At 44.2% G+C, this 24,384-nt stretch overlaps 2 protein-coding genes across 6 annotated transcripts in view; one reads left to right on the top strand and one right to left on the bottom strand.

Moving 5' to 3' along the window:
- The window catches only part of MRPL35 (mitochondrial ribosomal protein L35), a 31,652-nt gene extending 31,353 nt beyond the window's left edge, over positions 1–299 (bottom strand). The window contains exon 1 of the mRNA XM_073342864.1: positions 222–299. Coding sequence (XP_073198965.1) covers positions 222–255 — 34 coding nt within the window. The 5' untranslated portion in view covers positions 256–299. The remainder of the gene's footprint in view (positions 1–221) is intronic.
- Positions 300–7,707: 7,408 nt separating this feature from the next.
- Positions 7,708–24,384, top strand: part of IMMT (inner membrane mitochondrial protein) — a 52,529-nt gene continuing 35,852 nt past the window's right edge. For 2 of the 5 annotated variants that reach the window (XR_012158770.1, XM_073342857.1), the window contains exons 1-6: positions 7,708–7,873; positions 16,480–16,553; positions 17,389–17,578; positions 20,393–20,516; positions 21,155–21,292; positions 22,367–22,474. Coding sequence is in view for 4 of the 5 variants with exons in the window: in XM_073342857.1 (XP_073198958.1) it covers positions 7,829–7,873; positions 16,480–16,553; positions 17,389–17,578; positions 20,393–20,516; positions 21,155–21,292; positions 22,367–22,474 (679 nt within the window). In the remaining variant the exon portion in view is untranslated. The remainder of the gene's footprint in view (positions 7,874–16,479; positions 16,554–17,388; positions 17,579–20,392; positions 20,517–21,154; positions 21,293–22,366; positions 22,475–24,384) is intronic. The other 3 variants (XM_073342855.1, XM_073342854.1, XM_073342856.1) reach the window with 2 other exon arrangements.

Here is a 24,384-nt window from a genome sequence, read left to right as displayed (position 1 = left end):
ACTGGAGTAGCTGATTGTTAACCAAGGGCAGGAGGGTTCCGGTTGGTGCTGCCCCCGACAGAACCACTGGCCGGGCTGCTGAAAGGGGGCAAGGAATTGATGGCCACCGTGATCCAGGAGCTGCCCCCACGGGCCAGGATCCCCCCCGCTCACCTCCCCTACCCTGCATCCTCGCCACGGGCAAGGAGCCGACCCCCGCCGCTAGAGTCTCTCACACTGACCCGACAGCCTCCGCGTAACGACAGCTGCCGCCATCTTGCCAGCCGCGCGCAGACTGCCTACGGCGGGCAGCGAGGAACATACCGCGCGGGGGGCGGAGACTAGAACGCGGAGCCCGGGGGGCAGGATACTGCGCGGGGCCGGAATGTGCTGCTGACGGTGGTGTACTGAGCATGCTCAGTTCATCTGCTGAAGCCACTGCCCTTCACCCTGCCCGTATACCCGTAGGATTCTGCGGACTGCGCTTGACAGGGGTTAAAAAGTGGCCAAGGGGCGAATCGGAGGAGGGGGCTGCCCAGGGTCGGCGCAGGGGGCAGAAACTGACTGGTCGGGGGGTCAAGCAGCTGGAGGCAGGATTAGGAGAGGGGCTAAAGGGCAACATCAGGGCTGGGGCGGGGGGGGAGGAGCAGGAGTTAAGCTCGCGGTGAGGCGCTGGCAGAGGGCAAAACCCAGCAGGGGCACAGGGGGTAACAGTTTCCACGGCATGCATCCGATGAAGTGAGCTGTAGCTCACGAAAGCTCATGCTCAAATAAATTGGTTAGTCTCTAAGGTGCCACAAGTCCTCCTTTTCTTTTTGCAAAGACAGACTAACACGGCTGTTACTCTGAAACAAGTTACCCCCGTGGGACTGAGACATCAGCGTTTGCCAAAATGGTGGGGGGCAAAGGGGGCTTTTTTTATTTCCCCTCTCACAGACAGCAGCTCTCAGCATCGGCTTCCCAGGCCTGGGTTCTTAAAGGCACAGGCATCCCAATGCCTCGTCAACGCATCTCCTCTCTGTCTGATCTAACCCAGTGGGTCTCAAAGCGGTCCCCCGCTTGTGCAGGGAAAGCCCCCGGCGGGCCAGGCCGGTTTGTTTGCCTGCCGCGTCCGCAGCTTGGGCCGATCCCGGCTCCCACACTGACCTGCAAATGACCCTTCAATCCAGGGGTATTGAATGGGTCACACTTTATGTAATTGTCTCAAGGCTGTATAATTTTTTTGAAACAAGCTGAGCGGGTGGTTTCAGCATCCAACAGAACATACCACACATTACAATTAACATTAAATTTATCAGAATAAAGAAAAGAATAATTGAGTGTAACAATTTTTAAAGTTGAAGACCAAGAGGGGGCCCATCCTTCAAGAATATCATACCAATGGTGTGTTATAATTTGTTCTGCTTGTGCAGAGACTATTTATATTTCAGATCCCTGACGTAAAATAGCCAAACTGTGTGTCTGAACCTGGGCCTGTGTGATTTCAGTCAGTTGGATAATTTGGTTATTTTTCTTCATTAGTTTGTACAGACCTGTCCAATTGATCCACAAAGAAAAGTTGAAGTTTATAATTTTGCTGGTATCCAGTGTGTTAGTTCTTTTATCCTCACGAGCTGGGAAGTAATAGGTTAAGGTGGGAGTTTTTAACATAGTTATATTACACATACATTGCTCTACTGGTGGTTTTAGCCACAAAAGCTCCTGTAATTCAATGGCACAGTAGTGAGGTCAAGACTCACCAGCGCAGCGCCTCCTGCTGATTGTCTAGGGAATTAGCTCTCCAGTGTACAGAGCGTCTTCTACTGGCCAGTGTCTCGCCTGTCGGTTCCTGGTGCCCTTTACCTTGGGGTGCTACCCCCACAGTAACCCCTTATTCTGGGTTTCCCCTCCCAGGGGAACCCCCAACCCTCTAAACCCACCTTGCCTCAGTATTACTGCCAGTCATCATCTAGCCACCACTCACTGGGGCAGACTGCAGTCTGTAATGGCCACTCATCATTGGCAAGGGGTTAGGACTTGCTGCCTTTGCCTATCCCTGGGCTGCCCCCTACAGCCCCAGTACCTTTTCAAAGGCCTTCATCAAGGCCTGCAGCCTGGGAGTTTTACAGGCTGGCGCTTCCCAGCTCCCCTTGCCCTTCCCCAGCACTGCTCCACTTCAGGTACCTTACTCCCCTTTCGACTCACTCCAGGGCTAGAGTGAAACTTCTCCAGCTTCTGGCCCACAGCCCTCTCATCAGGGCCAGCTGGGCCCTAATTGAGCTGGCCACAGCTGTGTACCATCCAGAAACATATGTAAGGAAAAGGTTATTTTCATGTTTTGTCAGCAGAGGAGTTAAGACTGTCATATCTTTGGCTCATACCCAATCCATCTCAATTTCTGTTAGCATAATAGCTAATGTTGTTCAGAACACCACAAGGCTAACAGGTACGGCCCTTCGCAGCTATCAGGAACTGCTAATGGTAAGAATTCACTAAAGCCATCTGATGTAGCTGATTCCTACAGATAGCAGTCTCACATACCCAAGGTGTGAGAAAGTGCTGTCTGTAGGAATTAGCTTCATCACATTGCAGTGTCACAGGTAGCACATCCCTATAGTTTGCAGCAGCGACAGGTCCAACTTTGCTAAAAACGGTATTTCAAGCAGTCTCACATGTAAAACCAACCTGATAGCTTTAACAGTGTAAAAAGCCTACAAGCAGTAGATGTGGTATATCTTGCCTTTAGCAAGGCTTTTGATACTGTCTCCCATGACCATCTCATAAACAAACTATGGAAATAAAACCTAGATGGACATAACGGTAAATAAGATGGGCATAATGAGTGGGGTTCTCTAGGAATCAGTTCTGGTCCATCAGGTAGCAATTTAATACAATAGCAGTTTCTTACAATCAGTACGTATTGATAAGTGCTACCGGTAGCACATTCCTACGCGGAGCAGTATCCTTTACTAAACAGGGCGGTGGCTCAAGGCTCTTCCTTCCTTACCCGCCCCCGGGCTGCCCCCTCCCCACCAAAGTGCGCGTGCCCCAGGGGCGGGAGAAGCTGGGCATGCAGCCCCATTCCGCCTTGCGCTGGGCGTTACCAGGTTTACTCGCCCTGGTGCAGCGGGTGCCAACCAGTGCACGTGCTCCCTAGTCCCGGCCCTGCACTGTGGGCAGGGTGGCGGTGCAGCAGCTCCAACTTGGTTACACATTCCGAGTCCTCTCATCGCAATGAGTGTCTTGCTGGCCAGGAAAGCGTTAAATCGCTTCTGGGGGGTTTCAGAGGCGCCCGGTACCTTAGTGCCTGATTAGATGCGTTTGGATGTCTGGGTGGGCTGGTTACATTCAGTAGCATTCTGACAAAAGTGAAAGCGGAATAAATCCTTACTTCCCTCATCCACTGCAACATTAGGCTCCGTACCCAGCCATTTGTAGTAATGCAGCTGTTCTTGCATTAAAAGTGCAGCATCAGGACCCAGGGAAATCTGAAAATGTGAGAAGGGCTGGTAGAAAGTACCCTGCAGAATATCCCACCCTTCCCTCAGTTACATCTTCTCTTCCTGATCATTTAATATTTTTGTCTTTCATGGTCTTCCTAAAAGCCCTGTTCTCTATAGGCAAGATGCATTCCTAGCAGAAAACACCACTAAGGTCCTGGTGGATAAAATAATAGCCACATGTAATAAAATGTAATATGTAATAGCCACATGTAATAGCCATAGTAATAAAAGCCACATGAGCTGACCTTTGCACCCATATAGTGTGCATTGCCCTACAGTTCTTATCGCAGGATCAAGACCTTCCTATGCAGGCAGCTACAATCTATCCTAGTTGCAATTTCTGAACTGTTTGACGTGTAGCCCTACACAAAACATATTGCTGTACTCGAACCTCCAGGTGACAAAGGAATGGATAACCATACCCCAAACGAAAGGATGCAGCATTCCTGCTAAGTGTAGATGATATGAATTACACCTGGTAACTACTGCTAGCTGGAAATCTGGAGGCAGTTTTCCCAGTCCATTGTGAGTGTTTCCATGAAGTTAAAGGTGTACAGCTATTTTTTCCTCAAATATCTCTATTTATAACTTCCAAAATACTATCAGATATGACTATACAGTGAAGTTATCAACAGTGTTTTTAAATCTAACAAATGAGTCTGTAATTCTGTAACTTAAATGTGATTCTTTCGGTGCAGAATGGGATCCTTTATGTTTGTTCCCTTCAGTTGGGTGATCAGAGCCTCCCACTAATAGGTTCAGGCAGGAAGAGGGCAAATTAATCCTGACATAAATAAAGCAGAACACATGCTAGAAACACTGAGAAGTTCCAGACACACAGTGGATCTGCAAAAAATTACAGTATTTACAAAGAACAGACAGTTTATTGTCCCCAGGTCTGTAATTACTAAAATGCCCCCCTCCAGAAATTCTTAACCCAGATTCTACCCCATAGTCAGACACTTTCTCCAGTAAGAATCCTCATTGACCCTCACCCAGAGGTTATGTGGATAAGTGAAAGCTGACTACACTGTGTTTCCCAAATCTGTTCCAAGGAAGCATCTTCCTTAATTCTGACCCAGAATATTAATTAATATTTCGTTCCTAGAGGCTTCAGTGAAGATCAGGACCCCTTAATTATTTTTATTACAGTCACACCTACAGTCTCCAGCTCAATAAATTCCTGCATTAAAAGTTTATAATCTAAATAGGCAGATACAATGGGGGAGGATGGGTTCTGCTAAAAAGAGAACTGTGATTGAAAACATGTTAGTTTCACAATGTTGTGTTTTGTGTGTGTGTGTTTTACTTTATTACACATAATGGATTACATTGTAGGGCAGGAGTGGGTGCAGAGTGCAGAGAGAAGGAAGGGATGAATTGAAAGGAAAAGCACAGGATCGGAAAGAGCAGGGACAGCAATGGGAGTTAGACTGAATTGATGAGACTGTGAGGTAGGGGCAGGAGGCGGGGACCGGAGCAAGCAGCCAATTAGCTGGATGGAAAGGAGTGAAAACCGTGGCAGGCAGGGCTGATGGCAGCAGTGTCTATGGGGTTGGCTGAAACTGCCTGAGCAATTGCTTCTTCCCTTTTGAGACTGTACTACAGATTTGTAGACTCCTGCCTCCCATATGACTTGCAGTTCTTTTAGCTTAATCCAAAGGGTCTTCCTTAAGACCGCTCTGAGCTGCCGGTCTTCTTCCGGACCTGGAAGCTGGTTTTGGTGACCAGGTCCATAGCGGTCACCGAGAGGGCAGATCTTCTCGTGGAGCCCCTGCTACACAACCCCCAACTAGGTGTGCAAGTGGTGGGGTCTTCCCCTGTGCGACAGAGGCTGGTCCTGGCAGATGCCACAGGAATTGGAGACCTCCTGGACTATGACCAGGGGGACTGGGTGGATCCTTTGGCACTTGGTTGGCGGATGGAGCTCTCCACCCCTCAACTCCCTGGTGTGTACTCCAGGAGGCGAGGGCAGCCTTATTTCCTGCCTCTCGGGCTTTCCTTGAGCAGGTCCTGCAAGAGGGTGCTCCCTGCCCCACACTCCTGGCTCTCTGGATCTTTTCACTGGGCCCCTGTCTGCAAGGCCCCAGGCTCCCCTCCTGCATAATCTGAGCCAGCTGTGTGATCTGTAGCTGGTTCATTTCTGAACCGTGCCAAGGGCACATCTGTACATGCTGATACTTCACACATTTCATTTCCTTACCCTCGTGTCCCACCCTGACATTAAGTGGCGGGACCTACCACCTGTGGAGGGGGAAGAACCCCGGTAGGCCAGCCTATATTCCACCTTGATCCTACTGCCTGCCGGGGATATGAACTGACGGCTCCTTCATGGAGCTGTGAGCACAGGCATGTACTTGGCGTAGTACACCCTCATCCCTGATACTTGCCCTTTTTGCGGTGGCAAGGAAGATCCTGGCGCACATTTATCTCGAGTGCACCAGGTTGCAGCCCCTCTTTTGGCTCCTCCAGAACCTTCTCCTAAGGTTTTGGCTGCACTATTCCCTTCACCTTCTGATTCATGCACATCCTCTCTGTGGCCCCACAAAGTCACAAGATCTCCTGGTCAATCTCCTCCTGGCATTGGTCAAAGTGGCCATTTATAAAACCAAGAGGAGGACGCTGGATGGTGAGGAGCTCTGCTACTGTGGGGCCTCTTTCCATTCTTGCAGCCGATCACGTGTCTGGGCATAAGTTCCTCTGGGCAGCATCCAGTGGTTCCCTAAACACCTTTGAGGAACAGTGGGAGCTGTCCAGGGCTCTCTGCTCAGTGTCCAGCTCCGGTTCCTTGCTTATGGCCCTATGACCTCACTCCTCCTGGCCCTGTTTCCTCATTAGTTGTTCCCTGAAATTATTTGAGCTCCAGGTTCAGCTGCTCCTCCCCTTAGACTGGGAGAGGGACCTTCAGCTGTTGGCGGGCTTGTGCCCACCCACCTCCTGGAACTGAACAGGTGCGCCTGCTAGCTGGAGTCTCTGGCACAAACTTGGCCCTAAGCTCACGCTGCAATTATAGGTGCTGGAACTCGGGGCGCTGCTGCCGCACCCCCTGGCTTGAAGTGGATTCCATCCTATTCAGGGTGTACAGTTTGGTACAATGGCTCTCAGCACCACTGTGCAAATTGTTCCAGCACATGGCCCTGGCTGCAATCAGCTCAACAGGCTTGCTCCCAGCGGGGGAGTGTGCCCTTGTTGCCAAGAAGGCCAATGGCATTTTGGGATGTATAAGTAGGGGTATAGCGAGCAGATCGAGGGACGTGATCGTTCCCCTCTATTTGACATTGGTGAGGCCTCATCTGGAGTACTGTGTCCAGTTTTGGGCCCCACACTTCAAGAAGGATGTGGATAAATTGGAGAGAGTCCAGCGAAGGGCAACAAAAATGATTAGGGGACTGGAACACATGAGTTATGAGGAGAGGCTGAGGGAGCTGGGATTGTTTAGCCTGCAGAAGAGAAGAATGAGGGGGGATTTGATAGCTGCTTTCAACTACCTGAAAGGGGGTTCCAAAGAGGATGGATCTAGACTGTTCTCAATGGTAGCAGATGACAGAACGAGGAGTAATGGTCTCAAGTTGCAGTGGGGGAGGTTTAGGTTGGATATTAGGAAAAACTTTTTCACTAAGAGGGTGGTGAAACACTGGAATGCGTTACCTAGGGAGGTGGTAGAATCTCCTTCCTTAGAGGTTTTTAAGGTCAGGCTTGACAAAGCCCTGGCTGGGATGATTTAACTGGGAATTGGTCCTGCTTCGAGCAGGGGGTTGGACTAGATGACCTTCTGGGGTCCCTTCCAATCCTGATATTCTATGATTCTATGACTGGACCCTTTTCGTTTTGAGCCCCAAGACTCTCCTGCCTGCCCTGAGGGTGACCTCTGAGGTGGGAGCCGTAGCGGGCCCCTAAGGCGCGGCACTGAGAGCTCGGCCAGGCATGGGGCACAGCATGTTCTGAGCAAGTGGGGGGGAAGGGGGCTGGCTGGGGTGTGGCCCCACCTCACCCACTGCCCTTTAGTTACATTCCCCCCTTAGCCAGCCTACTGCCAGCGGCCAGCTCCCCCACTTCTGATTGGCTCCCACCCCGGCCCACCGCCCCACCCTGAGGCCTGGGCGCGATACACGGCCAGCGTGACTCATGTTGGCTCGCGGGCCATTTATTTGCATATTCTCCGAGTCCTGATTGGGCGCCCGCTCGCGTCAGTCACCATCTCCTCCCAGTGCGGCTCCGCCCCACAACGGCGCGGCACCGCCGGTTGCTGCGTCTGCGCAGTGCGTGCGAGGGCTGTGGGGGCGGAGGCAGCGGCGCTGCTGGGAGTTACCGCACACGGCGCTTTCCCGCACGCCACCGCGCACAGTGCCCGGCCTTTGAGGACGAAGATGCTGCGAGTCTGTCAGCGAGCGGGGGCCGCGGCAGCCGCCCAGGTGAGCGGGGAAGGGGGGCGCCAGCAGCTGGCAGGGAGGGCAGGAGCCATCGCTGCTCCTGTGCCGGTCGCGCGCTGCGCTCTCGTCGCGCTAATGGGGGGGGGGGGGGCTGTCTCGGCAAATCGCGATAACGCCGCTTTCCGGCGAGGAGAATGAATCGGGGTCACGAGCACGAGAGGAGACACGGGGAGAAGTCGTGTCCTCTAATCGCTGCTCAGCTCTCACCGAATGACGGGGCGCACGTGGACGCTGATTGGCTGCCCGTCTATTGAGTGACGGGTGAAGCGGCCAATAGAGTGGTGCAGTCGGTTCTCACGGTCCGGCTAAGGAGACTACGGGCCCCAGCATGCAAGGCGCAAGCTTTGTCTGTGACAAGGGGGCGTCGCCTTGCATGCTGGTCCTTGTAGTCTTCATGGGCCGGTGCTGCTCTCGCGCGCCGTAAGGTGGGACGTTTGTCGCCTGCTGACGTCTACTCCTTAGGAGAGGTCTACGGTCTTAAGGTGGAGCAGTGCATTGTGGGATTAATCGTCGACACGGACGACTAACTTCTTCGAGCCCGGAGGAGCCCAGTTCCACGGTGTATGCTGGGAGTTGTAGTCGCAGCTCCGCCCCCCTAAAAGGCTCTAGGCTTGGCCCGCAGCATGCTGGGGACTGTAGTCTCTTTGGGCATCACCTCTACCTTAGAGGCGTGCCTCTGCCAGCTGCACAGATTGTAGAAGTCCGTGAGCCTGGCCTTGGTTGTTCCCTGGCTGCTGTTGCAGTGTCTGGGAGCAGGAGGTGCAATAAGCACTGAGAGGTGGTTGAAAAATTCTTACAGCTGTCTCTTGCTACAGGAACAAAATGGACATGTTGTGTCTAAAGCGCCCAGATGCCTGCATCAGTAGAGAAGGACATGACCTTGTTTTCCTCTAATTTCTCCTGATTACATGACTCACACCCTCTCTTGTTTCCTTCTGAATATTCTATAATGACCACAACAAACAAACCAATATGCTAAAACTGCCCTAAGGCAATCCCTTGTTTTGGTTTCCAAGTGCACTCTAACATTTTTCTCCTGTATTGAAAAGGAGGACTTGTGGCACCTTAGAGACTAACAAATTTATTTGAGCATAAGCTTTCGTGAGCTACAGCTCACTTCATCAGCAGTGGCATGCATCTGATGAAGTGAGCTGTAGCTCACGAAAGCTTATGCTCAAATAAATTGGTTAGTCTCTAAGGTGCCACAAGTACTCCTTTTCTTTTTGTGGATACAGACTAACATGGCTGCTACTCTGAAACCTGTCATTCTTCTATATTGTAACTTCTGCTGGACTGGGACTGTTTTTATGTTGTCCTGTACAGCCCAGAGCACATTGGTGTTTCATAAATAACAGGGAACATGATAATGGGAAGGAGTTGTTTTTGGTTGAGGCTGAGGGGATACTTCAGACTTTGAGTAAGTTTAAATGTTGCTGAAATCCACACAGCTAGCTTTATCATCTCTGTTTTTAAAAGCAGTTTTAAAGTCAATCCCCAAACGAGGGAGTCTGCCACCCTTCAGTGAGTGGGACTTATTAATTTTGGTAGTTATGGAGAAAAAAGGAATAGGACAGAAGTGTATGGTGTCATTCCAAGAAGCAGCCAATTGAAGGGAAAATAAACATGATATAAAGTTAAGGTTCCACTTTTTTGAGATTATGAGCTTGAAGACTTTTTAAAGCAATTTTTCACATTTTCTTCTGAAGACCATAAGTATTTATAGATTGGACTGGTTTTCAAGTACCTTGTTGGAATATTGTGTTTTTCGTTACAGAAGCATATAAAACAACTGACTTAATAAATATATACTTTTAGGATTGTACTCTGTACGTCAGTGTACTTTAGGTTTTCCAACCACAGAGAGCGACAAAGAGCCAATATATAAAAGGCCTGATGGCTTTGTAGTTGGAGTGTAATCTCTTTAAAGCTAGCTAGCCAGCCCCACAACAGCAGGTGGCATTCTTGTTGCCCTGTAAGGTTGAAGAACTCAGTATGCCAAGTCATCTGACATCCTCTAAATCAAGGTTTGTGGAAGGTTTGAGCTGTGGGGTGGGATCCTAGAATGTAGACTTCCAGAAACTGTCAGCCATCTCTTGGGAGTTTTACATGTGTATCCTTCCTGTTTTAAACATCTTTGGAGACTTTGGAAACATCCAAAGCTGGTAGAGAATCAGGGTTATAGTATAGTTCTAAAATGTGGCTATGATCTGAACAATTTTTATATAAAAACATCTGAGTTGTGTGTGGTGTATATCAGTGGCCTTTGAATCTCTTTTCTCAGTTTGTAAGTAAATATCTTTCTAATGAGATGACGTCAAGGAGGTGGAGAGAGAGAGGACTATCTCAGATGGCAGGAGCTAGATGTAGAATAAGGCAGCATACCAAGCTTTAAAATGTTCCATCTTTTACTGAGTCATTTATTTTTATTTCCCTATTTATGTTTCTGGGGCCTACGTTTCTGGAAGACTTGGGGCCTCAAAGGAGCTAGAAGCTGAAAATTAGAAATAAATGGTTTTAATTCTAGGGTCTATTTTGATAGCGTGGTTAGGGCACCCACCTGGAAGGTGGGAGACCAACTGTCCAGTCCCCCTGCTTTAATCACTCTTTCATTATTTATCCACAGTGGAACAGCTTCAGTAGGAGAGATTGTTGGAGCCTCGCATCAGGATATCCAATAGCTTAGTGGTTAGAGCACTCTTGAGAGGTGGGAGACTCCTTTTTAAATCCTTTCTCTCCATCTGGCAGAGGACGGAATTTAATTGGGTTCCTACATCGCAGGTGAGAACTCTAAGCACTGGGCCAAACGTTATAAGCTGGGTTTCTGCTGCTGCCAGATTTTGAATAGGACCCAGTCCAGTAGGCAGCCTCTGAGCACACCTGCCAGATCAGGCAGTTCACACAACTTTAGGTGTTTGTCTGCCTATCTTCCCCCAGTTTGTGAATTGCTCTGGGGCTTAGGTGGGAGATAGGTGTCAGGACACCTGTGGCAGTAGTGTGCATGCCTAGAGGTAGACACTTAGACACCAACAGAACTTAAACCATGAAAACTTAGAGAATAAGTGAGTTTAGGCACCTACAAGGTTCAGTCAGAGTTTTTGGATTGCAGTGGAGACTTGGGCACTGAAGTACCTTTGTGGATCTGGGCCAGCGTTTCTATGTAAATTAAACTTGTGTCTTTGAGAGGAGTATGGTAGTTAGTGTTGTCTATCACAGGGTGGGGAAATTTTTGTCCAGTTTGTCTGTCTGTCTTGTGTTCTTTTTAAAGACTTTTAAAACAAGACATGTTTATACAATATATGGTCTTGATGGTGTAAAGTGATACACCTGTTTCCATTAATAATGGGAGGATGGATTTCAAACTTGTGGGCAGGTGTCCTTAGTACACACAACTCTACCATAAGGATTAAGTTCTGCCTTGTCTGATTTTTGTTCATTCCTATTTATTAAATGCATCTATTTTACATTCTAGGAGCACATCCTTGTTTTATAGATGCACATGCAAAAGGAATTAAAATGCAGTACTATGCTCGTGCAGACACTTCCTTATTGTTGGCAGTCTGTTGAGACCTGAGCACTGTTGTTGCCTATAAAGCTGATTTTCTGGCACTTTTCTCAAGCTCAAAATTCACTCAGCTCCTCTTTATGAAATGTATGGCAAATAGTACTTCTATTGCAAAATGGCTCTTTTAGAAGGTGGAATGCCAAGATTAAAAAAACCAAGAAACGGGTAAGTGGAAATTAAAATGTCAGATGGAATAAGTAGCACACAGATGGCGCTTCAGTAGGAGAAGGAAGTAGAATGCTTCTACAGTGTCCTTGCCACTAGGGATCTGTGCTGTCAGCTTGACTCTTCATCAAAAGGGATTTCTGCTACCTTGGCTTCTAAACTCAGAAATAATTACTTGTTGTTCTTTATGCAGGACATATGAAGTAATTAAATCCTCTGATACTTTCCACTATCAGTAGTTAGGTCCGTGTTCCTTGTAAGTAGTTATATTTCGAAGCAAATACTCACCAACAACCACATACCACACAACAGAACCACTAACCCAGGAACTTATCCTTGCAACAAAGCCCGTTGCCAATTGTGCCCACATATCTATTCAGGGGACACCATCACAGGGCCTAATAACATCAGCCACTCTATCAGAGGCTCGTATACCTGCACATCCACCAATGTGATATATGCCATCATGTGCCAGCAATGCCCCTCTGCCATGTACATTGGTCAAACTGGACAGTCTCTACGTAAAAGAATAAATGGATACAAATCAGATGTCAAGAATTATAACATTCATAAACCAGTCGGAGAACACTTCAATCTCTCTGGTCACGCAATCACAGACATGAAGGTCGCTATCTTAAAACAAAAAACCTTCAAATCCAGACTCCAGCAAGAAACTGCTGAATTGGAATTCATTTGCAAATTGGATACTATTAATTTAGGCTTAAATAGAGACTGGGAGTGGCTAAGTCATTATGCAAGGTAGCCTATTTCCTCTTGTTTTTTCCTAACCCCCCCCCCCCCAGATGTTCTGGTTTAACTTGGATTTAAACTTGGAGAGTGGTCAGTTTGGATGAGCTATTACCAGCAGGAGAGTGAGTTTGTGTGTGTATGGGGGTGGGGGGGATGTGAGAAAACCTGGATTTGTGCTGGAAATGGCCCACCTTAATTATGCACATTGTAGGGAGAATGGTCACTTTGGATGAGCTATTACCAGCAGGATAGTGAGTTTGTGTGTGTGGATTTTGGGAGGGGGGTGAGGGGGTGAGAGAACCTGGATTTGTGCAGGAAATGGCCCAACTTTATTATCATGCACATTGTGTAAAGAGTTGTCACTTTGGATGGGCTATCACCAGCAGGAGAGTGAATTTGTGTGGGGGGGTGGAGGGTGAGAACCTGGATTTGTGCTGGAAATGGCCCACCTGATGATCACTTTAGATAAGCTATTACCAGCAGGACAGTGGGGTGGGAGGAGGTATTTTTTCATATTCTCTGTGTATATATAAAGTCTGCTGCAGTTTGCACGGCATGCATCCGATGAAGTGAGCTGTAGCTCACGAAAGCTCATGCTCAAATAAATTGGTTAGTCTCTAAAATGCCACAAGTACTCCTTTTCTTTTTGCGAATACAGACTAACACGGCTGTTACTCTGTAAACTAGGCTTGAAATAAATGTAGGTAAAATAATTGAAATGAACAAAAGAGTATTAACACCTCTGGGTAACTCCTACCGTTCTTATCTGTAGAAGAAAAAGTGGATAGGAAATGGAAAACGACACACAGGCCACCCTGTGCTTACAAAACTTCTTAAGGTCCGCAGATGTGCCAAACTGCTAGCAACCCTCTGTGCACTGCTGCATTTTAAAAGGATGGTTACAAAGGCCTTGTATTCCCTGAGATTTTATCAAATTCTCCCTCCATTTTGCTACTGTGGAAGTGGTAGCATACTGTGGCTGCCAGCATTTTTACCACTCTGTCATCTAGAACTGCTTTGAGCAGTGATGACTGGTCTAAGCTAGTGCTTCCATTGGTGCACAAAAAGAGAAACAAGTCGTTCCCTCTCACACGATTCCTAAAAGCTGTTTCCTACGTAAATATAAGAAGTGGTGTGTGTATATATGTGTGTGTGTATGTGTGTGTATATATATATATATATATATATATATATATATATATATAATCAAATCTTGTCACTAGTGTCTGGCCTGTCTAGAGGACGGGGTATTTGATCCATATTGAAAGGTGAAGTGGGAACAATGGTATCTGCACTCATATCAGACGAGCACATTGTGAAAGTTGGAATCTTTGGCTCCGCTGTGCTGTACCAACTGTTCATACCTAACTGGTCCTTTTTTTCCTCCTTCCACTCTCTGCGTTGTGCCTTTTTTCATTGTGCCCCCTACACCTGGCAAAAACTCTCTCTTAAGGTACCATCCTCAGTCTCCTTCTTCCAATCCTTTGTCATCCCACCTCTGTAGCCTGAGTGCCCACTGATGACCTCCATTCCTGTGTTATTCCGTCCCTGTAGTGAGACTGGGGTAAGACTCCAAAAAGAGAACTTAACAGCTTCATTTGAAATGTAATACAGCTCACGTTCTCTTAATGTTTGTCCCTCCCTTTCTTTGTCATTTATCTTAATTTGGTGTGTTTGATTTAGGTTGTGCGCTCTTGAGGCCTGTATTGAATTTTTATTTCTGTAAAGTACCATGCAGACTTCTAGCATTATAAATATTATAAATCAAGCCACTGGTATTTGATAGGTGGATTGGAAGAATGTCAGGTTACTGGCCTGTGGTTGGGGAAGTTGCATGGGGGTTTCAGCTCACTTCAGAAAAAGAAAGCACAGAAAGTGATAGGATCTGTGGCTTGTAAGTCAGGTAGGTGAGAATGTGGGGACAAAACTAAAGTTGGTCTGGGAAATTAACTGTAAATATCTATTCTACAGATTTCTGTCTTTATTGTACTATCCTACTAATGTTAAAGGCAGTATATTCTTACTTTTAAAAAATCATTACCTTTCTTTTACTTTTTCAAGTAGCAGTGGTAAGAGAATTTTTTTCATGCTTGTACAACTCAAACATGTGTGCTGCTGTTCTCGTGTGACTTGCATTAAATCAATTGTGCTAGACAGGAGAACAGAAGTTAAGATCCATAGACCACTGAGCCAGTAACTGCTCTGGGACCCATGTTTCTGCACTCTAGGGGTTTAAGGCTCCCCCAGCATAGCCAGTGGCACTCAAAGCAGTTAAACTCTGTCAGCATGGTGTTTAGAGGGGTAATAATTCCTGATGGGCATCTGATAGATTTTATAATCCCTGTTGGGTTATCTGACTGAGTTTCCAGCATTAAAGAATTTGACCGTTGATATATAAGATATCAGTGAGGCTTACTGCATAAAACTAGTATGAAATTTGTGCACTTGCCATGAAGTTATGAATGGACAAAAGAATCTGGAATTCTAGAAAGTTAATTTTCCAAAGTCCAGTAATTTAAGAATAGTATATCTCATTAACACCAATTTTGTTTTCAACAAATTCTGCTCTGATTTGAAATTAAGCATGAGAAATTTCAGGCTGAAAGAAGTTTACGTTGGGAAACCTAGAAGAAGATCGGAAATAGGGTTTGAATGGAAACTGAATGGTAGATTCATAATAGCGACTCATAGTAGAAACAATTTTTTTAGAAGGAGTAAAAAGCAGTCCCAATTCTCTCTTGTAGTAGTGCTATGACAAGAACCATGTTCCTAAGATTAAGGAATGCAAATAGCAGAGTACAAATCTTATGTGAATAAACACATTTATTCATACTTAGTAAAGGGTGTGGTAAAGAGCCGCTAACTTTGAGTCAGAAGCAATAAAAGTTATACTTTAAAAGATTTTAATTTAAAAGAAATAACAAAAAATCTTAGTTTGCATTTGCAGGGATTGACTCTAATAGGTTTTATCTGATTTCTGTATTTTGCTTTCTCATTGCCCCATTGTGAACCAAAAAAAAACCTTACTGCTGCCCACAACTGGATAGTTTTGTAAACCAGCTTTGCAAGGGTAAGAAACACGCATTTCCTGTCACTGAGCACTCCTGTTTCTGTTGGCAGTTAAAAGTTTTTTGGCTACAGTTCTGGAAAGAATAAGAAATAAGAATTCAGTGTATTGTGTTACTGCTTTAATTCTGTATACTGTTTGAATAAATATGGAAACAGGGCTATAGGATCTGCTCTACCTTTTATTTATTTCAAAGCATAATGTCCAAAATAGCAATTTATCTTCCTTTGTCTTTTTAACCAGCTCCTTTCGATTACAAAATTTATCTGCCGCCTAAAATGCTTAACTGTGGGAAAAGTTCTCTTTGTGGTTTGTGTATTTGTTTTCCAGGAGTCCTGTACTATTCCATCAGAAATTCATACCCCTGTCTTTTGCTAGAATCATTAGTAGGGAGAGACTTCCCCTGCTACTGGATTGGAGTGGGTTAGCCAGTCTTTTCTGTCAATCTTAATATTCAACAGAAATGGAAGCTGGACATTTTAGCATAGCTAATTCATGATGTTCACAATAGTCTTTTTGAAATCTGAACCAAGTGTCTGTTAAGACAGGAAAAAGAAAACCGTTAAATATTCCGTCAGTGTTTGTCTCTCAGTCACTGATGAATTACAGTGTATGAGCACCCCAAAGTGTAGTCCAGTTGCATGGTCTAAGCTGAATTAAATGCAAAACCTAAACAGGCAGCGTAAATGGGAAAGTAAATTTAGATTTTTTTTGTTTTGTTGAAAATTGCTTTGGTTTTAATAATGTAAAATTATGTTAGTAATGCAGGGAAGATGCTTCAAAATGACTTTTTGTTGTTGTTGTTCTTTACCATTTCTGAGTGGAATCTATTGTTTGGGGAAACTGCCCAATAATTAATTATGGAGAAACAGAATCTAGTATCACTGTTTTGATATCAGCTGTTCTCTTCTATCTATTTATCAGAATATATGTAAGAGGTAGTGATTGACTATTTTGTGAATAAATGGAATTAGTTGAAATGCAGAAAATTTAAAAAATGTTTTAAATTATATGCATCACTTTATTCTTGTGTTTTCTTCTTAGAACTGCCTATGTGGTAAATATTCACTCCGTCCATTACAACTGTGCCGCAGATATGCTACATCAGGACAGTCTGGGTATGTATTGAGTTTTGTAAGTGGTATTGGTACTTTAACCTATCTGATTCATCAAGAGTGAGTTTGGTTGTCATTTTCATTTACGTGGGATTTGCAATTACACATTTGTTGCCAGTATATGTTTATGGTGTGCAGCAATGGTTTCTTGTGTGATTGCATCAGATTTCAAGCTGCCAAATGGTCATCACTTGGATGGGAAACCACCATAGAGAAAGTGGGTTGTTGCAGACAATGTTAGTTGGTGGCATTCTTGCTTCTGTGTTAGTCTGGAACCAATGCCCCAGTGTGGTACTGAGGGACTTGGTAGTGCTGAAGGAGGAGTCATGCAGATGCGATTGAAAACAGACTGAACTCTTCAGAAAATTGGCCCCATTTGCAGGTACAGAGGTTTCTTGAAAAGCTGGCCCTTAAAGTATATTCGCAGTCAGTGGAGTTAGACTCCATAGAAAGTTCCTGCCCCAAAGGTCTCTGGTTGCCCTATGACATGTTAAACCAAATTAATTGGTTGTGTTGTTCTTCATTAGTTTCTCACAAACGCTTGTAACGCTTGTCCATCCCTTGTGCTTAATATCAATATATCAGGCTTTGTGTGGCTCAGAAAGTTGCAGTAACTAGAAAAGTTTAAGTTGAAGTTATTCAACTAGTTGATATATGTATTTAGGTTTGCCTAGATATATTGGAATGGTTGTGATGAATACTTGTGGGCCTTCATTTTAAAAAGGATGGCTTTCAGATCTATAACAACAATTTGGTGTTCCTCCCCGAGATTGTTAGTTTGCTATCCTACTGGTTTGACGTATGTAAAAGCTTTCTCAGCCTTATTTCTTTTTTCTAGTGTTTCTGCAGGCAAAATTATTGGGGCAAGTGTCTTGTTTGTTGGCGGAGGAGTTGGTGGAACTGTTCTGTATGCTAATTATGATCCACGTTTCCGAGAGAACGTAGAGAAGACCCTCCCATACTCGGATAAACTCTTTGAAATGGCACTTGGTCCTGCCCCTTATAATGTGCCAATGCCAAAAAAACCGGTAAGTTTTCACGTAAATTTTTTTTATAAAGGAAACTTTTGCTCTGTTTCTCAAATTCTAAATACTTTTGATTCAATATACATAAGAGGCCAGAACTGTGAATTCAGCATGACTGTAATTAGAAAGTCAGTATGTATTTCTGCTTTTTTTAAAGAAAGAGAGAGATTTAATAGATGCACAATAAAAATCCTTTCATATTTCAGACATTGTGTGATGCTGACTTACCAATTACCTTTTGACTGACTTCACCTGCTGTGTTCTGTTGTCCTTGTGCACTGCTTCCTTTTGCTTTTAATATGGTTTCACAGTCTCAAATGGATTGTGATTCATGGATTGTAAAATCTTGCCATTTTTACTTATTTGAGTGGAGAGGTCTAAAATGGATAGGTATTATGTTTGGTCATTAATGACCTGGAAAAGGGGGAAACGGCACACTGTTGAAATTTGCATCTCATAATATTGGAAGGAATAGTACTGTATAGGGATGTAGTGAGGTTAAGAAATATGAGCAGGAAATACATTTGTCCAGGCTGAATCACTTTAAGGTCATACATCCTGGGGAACAGATAAACTTTGAAATCTTTAAAGTTAAGAGTGATAGACAACACCATGTTGGATGTTGTATTGCAATAAAGGTCATATTGGAAAAGATCATTGGCATCATGTTGCAGACGGCAGGAGAGACCCTTTCTGCGATCCTGATCTGGGAAGGTGCTGAGTGCCCTTAGTTCCTATTGACTTTAAAGAAATTAACTTTAGAAATTTCACGTTTACTTTATCAGAAAGAAAAGGCCTCCTGGCCAGGCATAGATGATGAAAAGCGTTCCTGGCCACTGCTGCTATCTGAGCTTTCAGAAGCAGGTGAGGATCCAGAAAGACCCCAGGGTTGCAGACCTAAGTTGTGTGTGGGGGTGTTAAACTAGCCTATTCTCTGAATGGAACAGGACAATATAACTTACCCCAGTTGTTTTAGTTGGTTCCCCATCTTAGCTAATGTTGTTTCTTATCGGAGTTGAGTCTCAGCCGATTTGTCCTTATTCAAGCCCTCTATCCCAGCCAGACGCTAACTAAACCTATTAACTGCTTTGTGCACATTTGATGAAATGGAGACAACAAAGCTGGTGTCATCTGCCTAATAAAGGCATTGTAGCCTAAATTGCCTTATCTGCTCTAGTGATCTGTCTTACCCACTGGACAGGAGAGGCTTGGGGGTGAAAGAATAGGCAGCCCCCTACCAGAGTGAACCTTTGGGCTAGATGCACATTCAGTCAATATTAACTTCTGGGTCCTGTCAGAGAGAAATCAGTAGAACCATTCAAATTTGATTCATCTATTCCTGTCAGTCTGTAGCCATGTCAATTACATATTGTGGTCAATGGCATCAAAAGCATCTGATAGAATAATCATGACTGCTTGACTTTTACATCTGTTATCCATTGTCACAAGGTCATCTACCAATGAACCAAGTGTGTTTTTTCCCACTATATTCTGAAGGTCTGAAAGTGGATTGCCTAGGATCTAGGAAATCTGAGACTCCAGGAGTTTCCATAGTTTTTTCACCATCACCACCACTTTTGTAGCCTACCCAGAAAAGGGACTGGGTGATGATTAGTGAGATCTTAATGTCAGATGATGGTTTCTTGAGCAAGGGTTTGATGTAAACTTTGTTGATGCCTGCCCTCACTAAGAGAGTGACAGTTTCTACCAGTACAGACCCAGTGTCTCCTTTCTAGATTTTTATTGTGCAACAAGGACAGGAGTCAAGTTTGGTAGTAATAGCCAAAAGTTCCCTAAATACATCCAGAACATCAATGAATGATGCTGACCAAAAATCAGAGAGCGTGTCCTGTTTCTCTGTCACCCCTCTTCTGCCAGGAGATATGTTTCCCTGAAGATAGTTTGCTCTGAATCAGGGTGATAAAAGTAAATTGAAAATTCCTCCAAGCGAGGACCTTTTGACTCTGTTTCCAAGTGGACATAGTCTGGATTAACCCGGAAGAAAAATGTAAAAGAACTCCCTATTTATAGCTTGGCAGAGTGACAGCTAAGGGAGGAGACAGTCTACAAGCATATAAAGACTATAAGTGCCAATAAGGGAGAGGACTTGTTCAATATGGTATGAGGATGTGTTGGTAGTGGCTAATGAATATCGGAAAGAAACATTGTCCGTGAGGTCTTATAGACTATGTAGTTGTCTCCGTTGGGAAGTAGTGGAAACCCAGTCTCCAAAGCTGCATGTGAGCCATTTGGTGAGTGTGTGAATAGTGTATCTGGAGTCTGTACACAATCTGTATTAATACAGTTAATTGCTTTGTAGAGCTCTTTGGGGTACCTTGAATGTTATGGGTTGGTACTTGATAAAGACAATCTGTTCAAATTCTTACATTTGTCAAACTTTATTCATATTTAAATTACACAAATTAATGAATTCATTTTGAAAGAACTGAAAATTGTGAAGGCTGTTTTCAAATTAAAAATTGGGTGTGAAATTCTAAATTTACCATGGAAAATTTGAAACTGATAGCAAAGGGTCTTGTATGGTCAAGTCTCTGATCTTGAAAATTGCTAATGCAAATGCCATTTTACATTCTAATAGCATTTTGGGGTTATTCAGGTAATCTGATCTGCTACTGCCTGGTAGGTGGAATTATTATTTTGAGGTGCTAGCAATGTGCATGGTGTTGTACAGTATATAAAAACAGAGGTCCTATGCTGAAATGTTTATAATCTAATAGAACTGTGACTCTTTGAATATTCATTGTATGACTGATAGTATGTGGTGATTTAAAAATATATATATATATGATTTTCAAGATACAACCTGGTCCACTAAAAATCTCCTCTGTAGAAGAGTTAATGAAAGACTCCAAACATCCCAGTACCAGACCACAGAAGAGTAAGACAGAAGCTCCTTCAACGTTAGTGGAAGAAAAAGGAGGTAACTTTCCAGAATGGTGTAAAATTTAGTGTGGGGAGAGGAACAAAAGGGTTATTTTTGGTACACTTTTCATTGTCTTATTACATTATAAAACTATTTGAAGACTGGTGTTATGTAATCATTGGTAAGATATTTGCTCTAGGAGATAATGGTCTTTTCTATTTCAGTGGTGGGGTGCTTTCTGATTGCATTCTGGTTACTTTTCAGCAGGCTAATGTAAACTGCAGTGACTAGATTTTTTTTTTTTTTTAATGCAGCTGAAGACTTGAATTAACTGGACTGTGAGACTTGTACACAGGATTCAATAAGAATATCTTGGATACTTGTCTCGTAGGTCTTCTGAGTTTCTGATAACTGCAAGGGGCTTAATGTGGGCAAACTGCCAAGTCATAGTTTGTAGAAGTTGGGAGTGTCCTGTCCTTCAGCCCTACCTTCTGTTAAATTCTGGGTGGGAAGCAGTGTCTGGTTGTTGGCCACTTATGATCTTTGCCTTGTGGGAGAAGGTGGCTTATTCACACTCTATACGTGGCATGTTCTTTCTCGCCAACATAAACAACATTCAGATGTCTATACTATGTTATACACAGAAATTATACAAATAGTACTGTATATGTTGTTGTTTTTTAATTTGTTTACAGCAAGCTCAGAAGTAGCTCAAATAATTTCTGCAACAGGTGAAGCTTTGTCAATACCAGCTCCAGGCATGCAGGATGACAAAGGTGAGAAAGATCACGTACAAGGACACCATGAAGGGCAACACAAACCTGCTGTATCAGGTGCTTAAATGACTTATTAATCAGATCTAATGACTCAATCCTTTATGCCTTCTGGATGCAGATCTCTTACCAACTTGTGAATGTCCTGCATGCAAAGGGACTGCAGGATTGGGCCATATTAGACCCTAGATAATGTGAAAAGATTTCTGCTTGGTTAGTGCGGAAAATCAGAACTGTATACATCCCACTCAACCTCCGATCTGGTGATTTCTTGGCCAGAGTTCAGGAAAGCTATGTATCCAGGGCCTTAGCGAAGAAGCATCAATCACGAAACTTTAAAACACACTGTATCAAACCGATCAGAAGAACTATAGCTTCTTTGCAATAATAGCGTTTTTTTTAGATTTTTATTGGTATTGTATTTAACAGGTCTCAGAGTCAATATGCCAACGGTAAACAAACACTTCAGAGTTAGCATGAGCATTAAGAGGCAACTTGGTCTTGTGGTTACAGCATAGGGCTGGGAGTCAGGAGATCTGGATTCTCATCTCCGCTCTTCCACAGACTTCCTGTACAAAAACCATTTAGGCCATAACTTTTCAATTGTCCATTTACTGTGTGTTTTAGGGACAGGGAAAAATAGTGCAGAGTGAACGGTCCTAAACAGTGGGAGAATTAAACTCTGCTGATTGAAATTATATCATCCCATCTTTCTATAGCCTCCCTCCTAACCTTTCACTGCTTTGGCCAAACTTCCCAGCCATGCTAACAAAGCAATGGAAATGGAAAGCAATGGTTATTCACCATATGACAGTCTATGTTTAGTTTCCCAGCTGTGTTTTAGCATTGCTTTCCATCTCAATTTTTTGTTCAGTTTATCCTTTTCAACTGGCAGAAATGTAGGGATAAGTCTGAGTATGTGTGTCTGTGCAGTTATCTTTGACTGCAAGGAGAGCTCAGGCTAAACTTCGCAACTCTGGAAATACAAGGTTTGAGGAGGTTGTTGGATGATGGTAGTGATGCTGCCAATACAAATTAGACTCAAAAGGAAATGGTCCCCCCACGATAAGTAACCCTGGTACTAATTTTGGTTTTTCATTAGCCTTGTTTTTCCCTCTTCATCTCTGTGCCTAGGTGAAGAATGTGTGGGTGGAGACTCCCCTGCCATAAAAGAACGGCCACCAGAGGAAGTTGCAGCCCGTCTTGCACAGCAAGACAAAGAGGAACAAGAGAAGATTTCATGTATGTAAATTAAGATATAATTTGGTTGTCATAGATAGGAATTCATGCTGTTGTAAATATACAATATAGCCATATGTATATATGGTAGTGTACAAATGATAATTTATGAAGCAGCTACAGTGTTTCTTTATACAAGACTGCTTCCATAGTCTTTCCGTTCCCTTTTTGTCTGGTTCCTCTACCTGTCTTATGTTAGTAAGAATAAGTGGCATTCTTATTGTAGCAGACTTAGCAGTGCAGGGCAGCATCAACCATGCTGGGATTTGTGTTGGGTCACTGGGAAAGAATGACTAGAGATCTGTGTTGGAGAGCAGACTGCTTCAGAGGGAAAAAGTCCATTACAATGGATCTTACTCAGTGCTTAATTTGTGTTAGGGCTTGTGAGAACCTTTGTGCTTGCCCTTGATGCAGCATAGTCCACATACATCATCTTCCTTTCCAAATGCAAACGGACATCATACCAAAAGGACTGAAGGTAAAAAAATCCATTACAATCTACATACCACATAGACTATGCTGAGAGATTGTGCCACACACTCTCAAAGAAACTGTGGAACCACCTGATCAACCTCCTATACAGCAAACAGGGAAAGATTAAGAATGAGCTCTCAAAACTGGATACTCTCATAAAAAATCAACCTTCCACACAAACTTACTCATCTCTGGACTTTACAAAAACTAGACAAGCCATTTACAACACACACTTTGCTTCTCTACAAAGGAAAAAGAACACTAAACTGTCTAAACTACTACATGCCACAAGGGGCCACAACAGTGGTTCCCTTAACCCACCCAACAATATTATTAATCTATCCAGCTATACTCTTAGCCCGGCAGAAGAATCTGTCCTATCTTGAGGCCTCTCCTTCTGCCTCTCCACCCACGCAAACATGATACAGTTCTGTGGTGACCTAGAATCCTACTTTTGATGTCTCTGACTCAAAGAATATTTCCAACACACCTCTGAACAGCACACTAACCCACAGAAACCTTCCTACCAACACTACAAAAAGAAGGATTCTGCGTGGACTCCTCCTGAAGGTCGAAACAACAGATTGGACTTCTACATAGAGTGCTTCTGCCAACGTGCATGGACTGAAATTGTGGAAAAGCATCATCATTTGACCCATAACCTCAGCTGTGCAGAACACAGTGCTATCTACAGCCTCAGGAATTACTCTGACATCATAAAAAAAAAAAGGAGTACTTGTGGCACCTTAGAGACTAACCAATTTATTTGAGCATGAGCTTTCGTGAGCTACAGCTCACTTCATCGGATGCATACTGTGAACTGGCTGCTGAGTACTTGAGGCAGGTCCTAAAAGGGTTTTAGTGATGAAATCACTTCATCATGCATCCGATGAAGTGAGCTGTAGCTCACGAAAGCTTATGCTCAAATAAATTGGTTAGTCTCTAAGGTGCCACAAGTCCTCCTTTTCTTTTTGCTAATACAGACTAACACGACTGTTACTCTGAAATCTGACATCATAATAAAAAAGGCTGACACAGGAGTTGCCATCGTCGTCATGAATAGGTCAGAATATGAACAAGAGAATGCTAGGCAGCTCTGTAACACCACATTCTACAGGCCATTACCCTCTGATTCCACTGAGGGTTACCAAAAGAAACTACACCATCTGCACAAGAAACTCCCTGACAAAGCACAGGAACAAATCTACACAGACACACCCCTAGAAGCCTGATATGGGATATTCTATCTGCTACCCAAGATCCATAAACCTGGAAATCCTGGATGCTCCATCATCTCAGGCACTGGCACCCTGACAGCAGGATTGTCTGGCTATGTAGACTCTCTCCTCAGGCCCTACGCTACCAGCACTCCCAGCTGTCTTTGAGACACCACTGACTTCCTGAGGAAACTACAATCCCTTGATCTTCCAGAAAACACC

Source organism: Lepidochelys kempii, chromosome 4, assembly GCF_965140265.1.
Source record: "Lepidochelys kempii isolate rLepKem1 chromosome 4, rLepKem1.hap2, whole genome shotgun sequence".
NCBI lineage: Eukaryota > Metazoa > Chordata > Testudines > Cheloniidae > Lepidochelys > Lepidochelys kempii.
The sequence above is the reverse complement of the archived record's forward strand: the minus strand, read 5'-3'. Positions and strand labels throughout refer to the sequence as shown.